A 13,321-nucleotide genomic window follows, 5' to 3' on the forward strand; every position below is an offset into this window, starting at 1 on the left:
TGTTGAGGATGTCTGCAGTTTTGGAATGTTAAGTGAAATGCAAATGCAACATGGAGTCCACAATCTGTTCCACCCAAATTTGCTTTCCAAATTTCAAATAGCACTTTTTCCCTTCTGACCCTCGACAACAAATTATAGGGTCAAATTTCTCCTATTATTTCGTGCGAAAATTACAAACAGAGCAAAAATAACAATATAGTGAAAAAAAATCAAATTTTGCTCACCCTCAAATTTTATAAAATTCTGCGAAGCACCTATGAGTTCAAAAAGCTCAACAAACCTCTAGGAGAATTCCTTAAGGGGTCTAGTTTCCAAAATTGGATCAATTGTGGAACCTTCCACTATTTTGTTACCTCAGGGGTTCTGCAAATGTGACATGGTGTCTGCAATCTTTTCCAGTCAAATTTTCACTCCAAACACCAAAAAGCACTTCTTTCCCTTCTCAGCCTTGCAAACAAACAGCAGTTTCTAACTACATGTGAGATTTTGTCACATTAAGGGGAAATTGCTTAATACTTTTTTTAAATAATTTCTCCTATTATCTGTTATGGAAATGAAAAATTTAGGGCTAAAGCAAAATTTTCATGGAAGAAATTTAATTGTTTATGTTTTAAGTCCACGTTGCCTTAACTCTTGTTTAACTCCTGAAGAGTTAACAAATTTTCTTACAGCAGCTTAAAATAATTTGAGGAGTGTAGTTTTTCAAATTGTATCACTTCTGGTGGATATCCCACAAAGTCACTTCAAAACTGAATATATCTGTAAAAAATAAAATATGCAAATTTCCATTAAAATTACAAAAATGTGCTAAATTTTAACCCTTATAATATTCAAACGAAATAAAAGGACATTTTTGAAAAAATAGACAAAAGGGAAATGTTATTTGCTAACTGTTTTGTGTGGTATAACAACCTAGTTTAAGGATATATGGTAATTTCAGATGTTTCCACAAGAAAAAACCCTGAAGTGCCATGACCTCAGCACCATCGGAAAAAGTCAGTAATGAGGTCACTGCAGTTCATGCTGAGTGACTTCTCCGCAGATCAAGGTTAGAAATTCTCACGGTAATCTGCTGTGTGGTGGACTCAGTGAATTTTTCCCATGGATCTCACTGAGGTCACAGCAGTTCAGCCCAGCTGGGGACGCAGCCTCAGTGACCGGACATAACCTCTATGACGTCACCACTGGTCACTGAGGCTCCACTCGCAGTAGTTCATTCCCCAGTGGTTCTCAGCCAGGACGGTCGCATCTTGGCACTATCCAGGTAGAAAACTATTAATCCTCCAGGCATGGATTACGGCGTGAGACAGAATGACAGATAGGTGAGGGATATTTTTTTTTTTTTTTTTTTTAGTTTTATTACAGGAGAACGAGGGCTTCGGTGGAATAGGCTTTAGGTGACTATAACTGTGTTAGTTATTTTTAAATAAAATGGAAAACTGCATTTAGTGTTATTTCCAATAAAGGACTTTATTCTGCCTGTGTCTTTATTTACCATGTAACTATAGGATTAGTAATGGATTGGTGTCTTATAGACACTTCTCCATTACTAAACTGTGGGCTTGATGTCACATGACAATACAAAGGTGACATCAACCCCACAAATATGAACCCCAGTTGTGACCACTACAGGGCAAATGGGAAGAGCAAGGCAAAAAGCCATAATTGGCAATTCTAATAGATGTGCATTTTCTGGGGAGCTATGAGCTGCTATTTTTAGGCTGAGGAGCCTATACCCATGGCCCATTACCAGCCTGAGAATACCAGCCCCCAGCTGTCTGCTTTAGCAAGGCTGGTTGTCAAAAATGGGGGGACTGCACACCATTTTTTAAAATTATTTACGGCATTAAAAATACGGCATGGGGACCCCTCTATTCTTGATAATCAACCTTGCTGAAGCTAACAGCTGAGGGTTGCAGCCATCAACTGTGAGTTTTGCTTGGCTGGTTATCAAAAATACAGGGGAACCCATGCAGGTTTTTTTCTTTTTAAAATTATTTATTTAAAGTGCAGGAGCAGCTGATGAATACTCACATCCATCGCTCCTGCTATCACTGTTGTTAGCGTCAGCAGATGTCAGCTGATGGGAGTTGTAGTCTTTTTACCTCCGATCGCAGCTGAATGCTCACGCTGTCTTCTGACAGCATGGGAACCGCGGCTCTTGACCAGCGAAGATGATTTTAACACTGATCAGAAGAGCTACGCTGGTGTTTCCCACGCTGTCACACAGCTTGTGAAACACTGGCTTTTGTGATGTGTATGTTCGTCTAAATTCGGAGATTTATTTGATGATTAAATCAGTGAATTTTGCAAATTCAGCGATCGTGAGCCAAATCAAACATTGAAATATTCACTATTTTCTAATTACCACATAAAGTGACAGATTTGAAAGATGTGCTTGGTCGTTAATGTCAAAATTAGCTCCCTCAGTAAGGGATAATAATAGATTGCTAAAGTTTGTTTTGTCACATTATAAACAATATTTTCTCATTAATATTCTATTCTACAGAGATTAAATGCAATCGTCCAATTGTGGATAAAGGGAGCGTGAATAAACCAGGCCAACTTATCTTCAATAATAATGAAATGATACAAGTTACATGTGAGCAAGGATATCGTCCAAATAGAAATGGAGAATCGACATGCACTAAAGATGACTGGTTTCCTAAACCTTCTTGCACTGGTGAGTAAACACTTTATATTTCAGGTACAATATATTCTATATTTTAATATGTTTATTTATAATTACTGCGCTGAAGTCTATAATGTACAAGTGCTTCTCACAAAATTAGAATTTCATCAAAAAGTTAATTTATTTCACTTCTTCAATACATAAAGTGAATCTCATATATTATATAGAGTCATTACAAACAGAGTGATCTATTTCAAGAATTTATTTCTGTTAATATTGATGATTATGGCTTACAGCCAATGAATTTCAAAAGTCATTATCTCATTAAATTAAAATACTTTATACCACTAGCTTGAAAAATGATTTTAAAATCTGAAATGTTGGCCTACTGAAATGTATGTACAGTAAATGCACTCCATACTTGGTCGGGGCTCCTTTCTCATCAATAACTGCGTTAATGCAGCATGGCAAGGAGGACACTGCTGAGGTGTTAAGGAAGCCCAGGTTGCTTTGATAGCAGCCTTCAGCTACTCTGCATTGTTGCATCTGGTATCTCTCATCTTCCTCTTGACAATGCCCCTTAATTTATGGGGTTAAGGTCAGGCAAGTGTGCTGACCAATCAAGCACAGTGATACTGTTGTTCTTCAGAATGAAGGTAGTCAGCAACGCTACATTGCTTCCCTCACTGTAATCCCAGTGGTTAGGACACCACCAGCAGCAAATGTGGAGGTATCGTCGCAAGGCCAAAGCAGTCAGGGAATCATAAGGCTTTTGGTAGGAAACACTGTATGTAGGCCAACATCAAGAATACCATCACCAAGCCTCTCTTAATCCGCCATGTCCACCACCCCCACCGCTAGTTCCACCATATGCAGCTCTCCAGTCCAGCTCATCCTACAAGAAACTTTCGTTAGGAAAAGAAAGCACTCATCCTCTCATCCGCGTACACAGGGTTTGAATGCCCACATTGCTAGACTAATCTCGTTAGAGATGATGCCCTACCGGTTGGTTGAAAGTGAAGCTTTCAAACACCTGATGGCCTACGCAGTACCACGCTATGACCTATCCAGTCAGCACTTCTTTGTGAGAAAAGTCATCCCAGCCCTCCACCAGCATGTCAAAGACCGCATTGTCAATGCACTGAGGCAATCAGTCAGTGGAAAGGTGCACTTCACAACAGATGCATGGACCAGTAGGCATGGTCAGTGAAGTTACGTGTCCATCATTGTGCACTGGGTTAATGTGGTGGATGCAGGGTCCACAGGGGACAGCCAAAGTGGGACAGTTCTGCCTAGCCCACGGTCTAGGAAACAGTTGGCTGTAGGCATTCGCCACCCCTCCTTCTACTCCTCCAGAAGAAAAAGCTCGTCCACAGAGCACAGTCGCACAACCACTCCATCCGCAGCTGCCAGTGTTGCACACGAGGTGTCCCATTATCGAACAGCTAGTCGTAAGCGTCAGCAGGCTGTGCTACAAATGAAGTGTTTGGGCGACATCAGACACACCACAGAAGTACTGGCCGAGTACTTGCAGCAACAAACTCAGTCATGGCTGTGCAGTGTACATCTTGAGGCAGGCAAGGTAGTCAGTGATAACGGAAGGAATTTTTTGGCTACCATGGCCCTTTCAGAAATGAAACACATACCTTGCCTGGCTCACACCTTGAACCTGGTGGTGCAGTGCTTCCTCAAAAATTATCCTGAGTTACCAGCCCTGCTCCTGAATGTGCGAAGACTTTGCTCGCACGTCCGCTGGTCGCCCGTACACTCCAGCCGTATGCTGAACCATCAGCGATTGCTGAATCTTCCCCAGCACCGCCTGATAATCGACATTGCAACAAGGTGGAACTCCACAATGCACATGATTCAGAGGCTGTGCGAACAGAGGCGTGCTGTAATTAATTTGTGGGAGGATACACATACACGGGCAGGTACTTTGATGGCAGACATGGAGTTGTCTGGTGTGCAGTGGTCCAAGCTACAAGACCTCTGTCAAGTCCTTCAGTGTTTTGAGGAATGTACACGGCTGGTAAGTGCAGACGACGCCATCATAAGCATGAGCATCCCACTAATGCGTCTGCTGATGCAAAGTTTGACGCACATTAATGAGCTGGCATCTGCAGCCGAGGAGGAGGGAAGCCTTGATGACAGTCAGCCATTGTCTGCTGAGGGAACTCTCCTGGATGAGGTGGCGGATGAAGAGGAGAAGGAGGAGGATGATGGGGATGAATATTTATGGGAGGAGGATGCTTCTCAGGGGACAATTAAAACTGTTGGCATTGCAAGGTCAGGTACAGGGTTTTTGCAGGACACAAGTGATGTTGATTTGCAAGAAAATGCTCCTCAACCCAGCACAAGCAGTGAATTGACACCTGGAACATTGGCACACATGGCTGAGTATGCCTTGCATATCCTAAAAAGGGACCCCAGCATTATCAAAATGATGACTGATGACTAGTGTTGAGCATTTCGATACCGCAAGTATCGGGTATCGGCCGATACTTGCGGTATCGGAATTCCGATACCGAGATCCGATACTTTTGTGGTATCGGGTATCGGTAACGGATCCATAGGGATGTGTAAAATAAAGAATTAAAATAAAAAATATTGATATATTCACCTCTCCGGCGGCCCCTGGACATCACGCTGGTAACCGGCAGGCTTCTTTGTTTAAAATGCGCGCGTTTAGGACCTGCGAATGACGTCGCGGCTTCTGATTGGTCGCGTGCCGCCCATGTGACCGCCACGCGACCAATCAGAAGCCGTGACGTCATTCGCAGGTCCTAAATTCCTAGAATTAGGAGTTTAGTGAATGAGAATGACGTCGCGGCTTCTAATTGGTCGCGTGGCGGTCACATGAGCGGCACGCGACCAATCAGAAGCCGCGACGTCATTCTCATTCACTAAACTCCTAATTCTAGGAATTTAGGACCTGCGAATGACGTCACGGCTTCTGATTGGTCGCGTGGCGGTCACATGGGCGGCACGCGACCAATCAGAAGCCGCGACGTCATTCGCAGGTCCTAAACGCGCGCATTTTAAACAAAGAAGCCTGCCGGTTACCAGCGTGATGTCCAGGGGCCGCCGGAGAGGTGAATATATCAATATTTTTTATTTTAATTCTTTATTTAACACATTAATATGGATCCCAGGGCCTGAAGGAGAGTTTCCTCTCCTTCAGACCCTGGGAACCATCAGGATGCCTTCCGATACTTGGTGTCCCATTGACTTGTATTGGTATCGGATATCGGTATCGGCGATATCCGATATTTTTCGGGTATCGGCCGATACTATCCGATACCGATACTTTCAAGTATCGGACGGTATCGCTCAACACTACTGATGACTATTACTGGTTGGCCTGCCTCCTGGATCCACGATATAAAGGAAAATTACAAAATATCATGCCACATGAGAACCTTGAGCAAATATTGGCTACCAAACAAGCAACTCTTGTAGACCGTTTGGTTCAGGCATTCCCAGCACACAGCGGTGGTGATGGTTCTCACACGAGCCGTAGGGGGCAACATGGCAGAGGTGTTAGAGGTGCACAAATGCAAAGTGGCGTTGGACAGAGGGGTTTTATGACCAGGTTGTGGAATGATTTCGCAATGACCGCTGACATGACAGGTACTGCTGCATCGATTCAAAGTGATAGGAGACAGCATTTGTCCAGTATGGTTACGAACTACTTTTCCTCCTTTATCGATGTTCTCCCTCACAGGTCATTCCCCTGGCCTGAATTGGCAGAATATGCATTACAGAAGCTCTCTTGACCTGCTTCTACTGTGCTATCAGAAAGAGTCTTCAGTGCTGCTGGTTCAATACTGACTGAAAAAAGGACACGTCTGGCTACCCAGAATGTTCATGATCTAACCTTTATTAAAATGAACCAATCATGGATTTCAAATTATTTGCCCCGCCTTCCCCTGCTGACACGTTGCTTGCCTGAAAAACTTCTTGCTTTTTGCCTCCTCTTACTGATTTCTCCAATTCCTCCATTTGCAGCTGCAGAATGTCCACCATAGGCCATTTTTATACCTCCCTAAATGGGCTGACTCCCCCCAACAGGGCCGTGGTCACCACCGGCGCAAGCACCCTTGCGAGTGCCGTTTGTCTGGACAGATGGGTGCGCCCACTCTTGGGCAATGGCACTGGCACAGGGTCCCTCATAGTACAATGAAGTGTCTCTGACGGTGGTGGTGCACAACCAATGTCAGACACACACTGTAGGAATATGAGGGGCCCTGTGCCAGTACCGCCGCCCACGAGAGAGTGTTCCCCCCCAGCTCGAACAGTGCTCTACCACTTGCAGTACTTACCTCTCCCTGCTCCACCACTGTGTAGTCTGTGCTGTTAAATCCTTCAATGGCACTGCTTATACAAATGTGTTGAAATGATACATGATAGTTAAAATATACAGGGGCCCTGGCCTCTATTTAGACCAGTTAATACTTTGCGCCTACTACCACTGTCTGCTACACAGAGGAGGAGCCCTCCCCTGTACCTAGCTATGCCACCTGTTTATCGACTTTTTATCAGCAGACATTTAGCCTACTTTATCATTTGGGCCTACCAACTGTGCCTGCCACTCATTACAGTTGTCCTCCACTCAACAAACCAATGCCGCCTGTTTATTCCTGTTACCAATTATGAACTGCATTTAGCCTACTTTATTATTTGGGCCTACCAACTGTGCCTGCCACTCATTACAGTTGTCCTCCACTGAACAAATCAATTCCGCCTGTTTATTCCTGTTACCAATTATGAACTGCATTTAGCCTACTTTATTATTTGGGCCTTCCAATAGTGTCTGTTTGCCACTCATTACAGTTGTCCTCCACTGAACAAACCAATGCTGCCTGTTTAGTCCTGTTACCAATTTTGAACTGCATTTAGCGTACTTTATTATTTGGGCCTTCCAACAGTGTCTGTCTGCCACTCATTACAGTTGTCCTCCACTGAACAAACCAATGCCGCCTGTTTAGTCCTGTTACCAATTTTGAACTGCATTTAGCCTACTTTATTATTTGGGCCTACCAACTGTGTCTGTCTGCCACTCATTACAGGTGTCCTCCACTGAACAAACCAATGCTGCCTGTTAAGTCATGTTACCAATTTTGAACTGCATTTAGCCAACTTTATTATTTGGGCCTTCCAACAGTGTCTGTCTGCTACTCATTACAGTTGTCTTCCATTGAACAAACCAATGCCGCCTGTTTAGTCCTGTTACCAATTTTGAACAGCATTTAGCCTACTTTATTACTTGGGCCTATATCTGTGATTCCTCCTCATCCTGCCCATTGCCCAGCCACTGCTAGATGAGTCTGCTGGTACATTGACCCAGACCACTACATTTCCCTTGCACTCTACACAGCCAGAATCTGACCCTTCTGAAAGTCAGGTTCCCCTTCCCGCATACTATACTACCTTACACGGGGACAAAGAGGAAGGTGCAGATAGAAGTGCAGGTTCCTTCATCAGGTGGGGGGGCATGCTCATTGGCACTGGCACAGGACCCCTCATAGTATGCAAAAGTGTCTCTGGCAGTAGGAGGCGCCACCCGCCGTCAAACACACCGCCGTACTATGAGGGGCCCAGTGCCAGTGCCAACGAGTGGGCCCCCCCTGCTTGCTCAGGATCATAGCACTTGCAAAGTTGAAATACTTACCGCTCCCTGCTCCACTGCCGTGACGTATTCTGCGTTTCCTGGGCCCACGAAAATCTTGAGCCCGCCCTACCCCCCACAACTTTAGCCAAATGACCCCCAGTTTTCAATGCCTAACTATTATAATAAAGTAAATTAAGATTGACAAACTTAAGTAATAAGAATTGATGTTTTTGGCATTAAAATGGGCAATGTAGGTGTTTTCCTGTCCTCCACTCACTGCCGACTTTGATTCCCCATTGACTTGCATTGGGTTCCGTGTTTCAGTCGGCCCACAACTTTTCGCAATAATCAGCCGATTTCACCCGACCCGACTTTTGACAAAGTCGGGTTTCACAAAACCCAACCCGATCCTAAAAAAGTAAGTCGCTTAACTCTAGTTACAGTACCCCCCCTTTATGGCCCCTCTTCTTCAAGCCCGCCAGAATAACTTGTAGAAGAAGGATAGGAGCACACATAGTCAGAGCCATCACAACATTCCTCTGGTAGAATGAGGTAGATGAGACATTAGAGATCTCAGGATGCTTAGTATCTTTGAGTCCAGTAAGGCTACGTTCACATTAGCGTCGCGTCGCTGTTGCGTCGGCGACGCAGCGGCGACGCAGCGGCGACGCACCCCTGTTTAACATAGGGGACGCGTGCGTCTTTTTGCACGCGTTTTCCGACACGTGCGTTGTTTTAGACGCTAGCGTCGGACGCAAGAAAACGCTACAAGTTGCATTTTTCTTGCGTCCGATTTCGTCAAAAAACGACGCACGCGTCGCAGTTTGCGCGCGTTTTTCCGTGCGTCGCCGCTGCGTCGCCGACGCAACAGCGACGCGACGCTAATGTGAACGTAGCCTAAGATCAGCTTCCCACACAGAAGATACAAGGGACAGGACGTCTTTCACCTGGTTGACTGAAAACAGGGACTTGGAAGCTTCTGATTTGATCTCAACATAATCCGATTCTTTGGACACTGAAGACACCTTCACTGGATCCAACTTCAGCCCATCATCACAAGAAAATTGAACCTCCTCCTTTGGACTGGTGGAAAGCAGAGATGAGAACACTTCTGTCTTGGGATCTTCACCCACTAGCCAGATGGAAACTGGAGGCATACATACAGGAAACATCTTCAGCCTGGAACCCTGAAAAAAACTGGACCTCCTCTTCCGGATTAGAGGATGAGTCTGACAAAACTGGACCATCTCTTCTTACGTATTGGTGAAGAACAGAGATACAAGAGCTTCTGCTTCAACTTCTTTATCCACCTGCCACATGGAGTCTGAAGGCGTCTTTACAGGAAGCATCTTCTGCCCATAGTTCAGAGAAAAAATTTTAAGCGACAGGGATGTTTCTGGGAACTGGTCACTGGTATTGTCACTGGAAGTGTGCGGAGAGGGCGCCACTGCTTCCTTTTCTTCAGTGGCGTCAGCACACCATGACTTAACCAGCAGATCAGGTGGAGAAGTTGACAACACTGTAGACTGACCTTGCATTATAGGAACTAGAAATCTCTGGAGACTAGGTAGTTCAAAATGCAGCACCATGCTGGATCTTCGGACCGGACTGGGCAGTAGAGTACCCAGCTCAGAACGACCAATGGGCAAACTGGTAAGCAAGTGAAAAACAAATTTCTTTGAATATAATGCTCCAATTTGGAGCTGTAGTAGTCCCTTCGACACTGGACGGTTCATAAGTAAGACTCGGCATTCACCAAACACCTTCACAGGATTCTGGAGCTGTGGAACAGGAACCACACATAGACTCCATCTGGTTTGCAACTTGAACACATCTGCAGGACCGAAGCTCCCACAAGGCACCGGAACAGACACAGACTTTAGCTGAAGGGAGTTATTCTCACCAAGGGCAGTCTCTCCTACTGGCCCGAGGTTTTGGAGCATTAGATCCCCTGGACAGAGGCCATCCAGGTGTTCCTCACAAAAGCAGCGACATTGTATGCCCTTCTTATGGCTGATTTCAGGCTGCTGCTTTGCCAACCCACTCTCATCAACCTTCTTAGGCTTCAAACGGGTAGCTGCTTGAACGAGTAGAGTAACTGGAGGATCACAGATGATCATGGCTTGACGTGGAGGTTTCTTCACGGGTTTCGCCCATCTGGAGCGCCTCGCAGATCTAGATGGGGAAGACTTCACAGGAGCAGCAGGACGAGGTATGTCAAAGACTCTACGGAAGGCTACCAGGAAGGCCCCTAGGTTCATGGCGATAGGATCCCCTGCTTCCCAGAGGGGAGCTATCCATATTAGAGCATCTTTGGCCAGGTAGGACATGATGTAACCACCTTGACCCGGTCAGAGGGGAAACAAGCTGCATTCTGCAAGCACTGCTTCAGGAACCCCTGGCATTCTTCAGGATTCCCATAGAACATAGGTGGGTCAGCTGGTTCATGCTCCTCCTCATAGGTCTGAAGTTGCTTGAAAAGAGTATTAGAGACTATAATTAGATCAGAAGTCTCTTCAATCTGAACCACAATTGGTGGAACAAATTTTTCAGGTTGCTCATACGGGCAGAGAGAAAGTTCATCATGCTCTGCGAGCGGTAGGACATGGGATACAGTGGAGGCCATGGCCTGTGCAAACTGCCACACTCATGCCATGACTGGTGGGCGTGAGCTCTGGGGGTTTGTGGTCTCACTGTGCCACAAACCAGACTACCCTGGAAGGGGCGTGACTATGACAGCTGCCTGGGTTTTCACTGGAGCCTCTGATGGTGAGGTCAGGCTTGTGCAGCAGGCAGCTGCCAGGTGCTACTCCAGGGTGGTGTCTGGCTGTGGCTGCTGATCCCACTCGGAGAACAGGAACACTAGGACAGGTGCGGGCATCAGACAGGACTGGCAGAAGAGCACAGCTGAAACTGAGACGAGTAGGCAGGCACGGCTGAGACACAGGGCTGGCAGAGACACGGCAGAGGACACAGGGCTGGCAGGCACGGCAGAGAACACAGGGCTGGCAGGCATGGCAGAGAACATAGGGCTGGCAGGAACAGCATATGAAGGTGTGGTGTAAGAAGGAACAGGTAGGGACCTGTTCACACAGTAGGTGCAGCTATGGATATGTAGTATGAAGAAACAGGTAGGGACCTGTTCACACTGGAGGTAATAAAACAAGCAGAAAGGAATGAAGAATGAAGGAACAGGTTGGGACCTGTTCACACAGGAGATGCAGGTATGGAAACAGCGCAGAAAGGAATGAAGAATGAAGGAACAGGTTGGGACCTGTTCACACAGGAGATGCAGGTACGGAAACAAGCCAGAAGGAAAGGAGAATGAAGGAACAGGTTGGGACCTGTTCACACAGGAAGAGAAGTGCAAGGCTGCAGATAGGAGTGGAAGAGCAGCAAGAGATAGCGTAGCAACAAAAGCCAAGCAGAGCAGAACCGCAAGGAATGCGGAGAGGAGCTGCAGCAAGAGGTTTCTGCAGAAACTAAGCAGAGCGGAACCACAAGGAATGCGGAGAGGAGCTGCAGAAAAAGATCACTGCAGCAACGGGAGCAAAGTAGAACGGAGCAGAACCGCGGGAGTGCGGAGCAGAGGTAGAGCGCAAAGTTACAGAGCAGGCAGAGCCTCGAGAGTGCGGAGTATAAGCAGGCTGAGAACACAAGGAAAGACACAGCAGGGAAGGAAGCCACAGACAAGGAGACAGAGGTAGGACAGCCAGGAAGCATGCAGAGAGCAGAGGCACAGAATATGGCGCTGGCAAGAAACAGAAACCACAACATGACCTGGAGCAGTGGGTAAGATAGTGTGAGAGATGAGAGGCCATGCCGTGATGCCAGCAGAGTTGTTACAGGAGGCAACAAATGTGATGTGAGATGTACAACAAAGACCATGGCAGTAGCAAAGAGCTGGCACTGTACCCAGTAGGGCCAATAATACTCAAATTGTTTGTTTTTCACAATTATTTCAGCATATAGTCAAAAGTTGACTGAAAGAGGAAAAACCTATTTATTTGTAAACTTCTTGCATAGTCAGGAAATATGCACATTTAGATTTCTAAAGCAGGTAGTCTACTGCCATTTCTTACTCATTGTGCTTTTTCAGGGAACAGTGGAAAGGCCACCCATTCTTTCAACCCCTCCTGCAATAACCCTTCCACTATGTGTAACTTCATTAAAGCAATGAAATGAATGAAACAGAGAAAAAACCCTGCTTCAGAATTCATTGTTACAAAACTGTTGAATTAATTATGGTTTATCTAATACTAGTGGACTTGTAGCATTTGTTTTATTCATCCAATTGGCATCAATTCTCAGTAATTTCTTATGTTTATCACCACCACCATCAGTCAGCATATAAATATGCTGCAAACCAGCAAATCTAAGACAGGACCCTCCTCCATGTGTTTCCCTAACATACTTAATCAAGCACAAGCAGCCCCTCTCTGTTAAAATAGAATTGATATTTCCGAAAAAGAGAAAAAAAGTATTGTTTTACTTATATTATAGAATTCACATGGGCACTATTATGTGTTTACCACGAAAGAGAAGAGTCAGAAGACTGCAGAGTTTGATTTCTCCTACCTCTGCTTTGTTTAGAAGCACTTCACCTACATATAAAATGGTGTAGATTTATTTTGGCAGTAGATGAGTTGTCACAATCCATTTTTGGATTCGTGGCAGCTGTGGTTCCACTATGTTTTAAATATAGCTTTTTTCCTTTCAGGACCAGCGAGGGTTAAGGTCAGTTTCCCTTGCGGGCAATCTGTTGCAACTGCAGAGTTAGGTCAGCTGATGTGGGTGGTAACCACTCCCACCATCATATAAATGGTCACCTGATGCATCAGCTGACTGTTAGTGATAGAGTTATTCTATGGAGACCAGCTGTGCAGGCGCAGCTCTATGGTGTTAGCGCTGTATCATCTCTTTCTGGAGTATTGAGCCCTGTTTCGGTGTCATCTGTGGTTTGGAGCTTGGCAGCGGAGCCTGGAGCTAAGTGTCGTGTTTTTTCCTCTTCTGCCTCCTGTTTGTCACTCTCCCCTGTGTTTGTACCATCTGCAGTAGTGATGCTATCACCCTTGCCA

General features: G+C 45.6%; 1 protein-coding gene across 2 annotated transcripts in view; it reads left to right on the plus strand.

The window, feature by feature from the left end:
* CFH (complement factor H) overlaps nucleotides 1-13,321 on the plus strand; it is a 906,401-nt gene that overhangs the window by 83,659 nt on the left and 809,421 nt on the right. For both annotated transcript variants that reach the window (XM_069737284.1, XM_069737285.1), the window contains exon 6: nucleotides 2,510-2,683. In XM_069737284.1, the coding sequence (XP_069593385.1) occupies nucleotides 2,510-2,683 (174 nt within the window). The remainder of the gene's footprint in view (nucleotides 1-2,509; nucleotides 2,684-13,321) is intronic.

The sequence above is a fragment of the Ranitomeya imitator genome, chromosome 8 (assembly GCF_032444005.1).
Source record: "Ranitomeya imitator isolate aRanImi1 chromosome 8, aRanImi1.pri, whole genome shotgun sequence".
Classification (NCBI taxonomy): domain Eukaryota; kingdom Metazoa; phylum Chordata; class Amphibia; order Anura; family Dendrobatidae; genus Ranitomeya; species Ranitomeya imitator.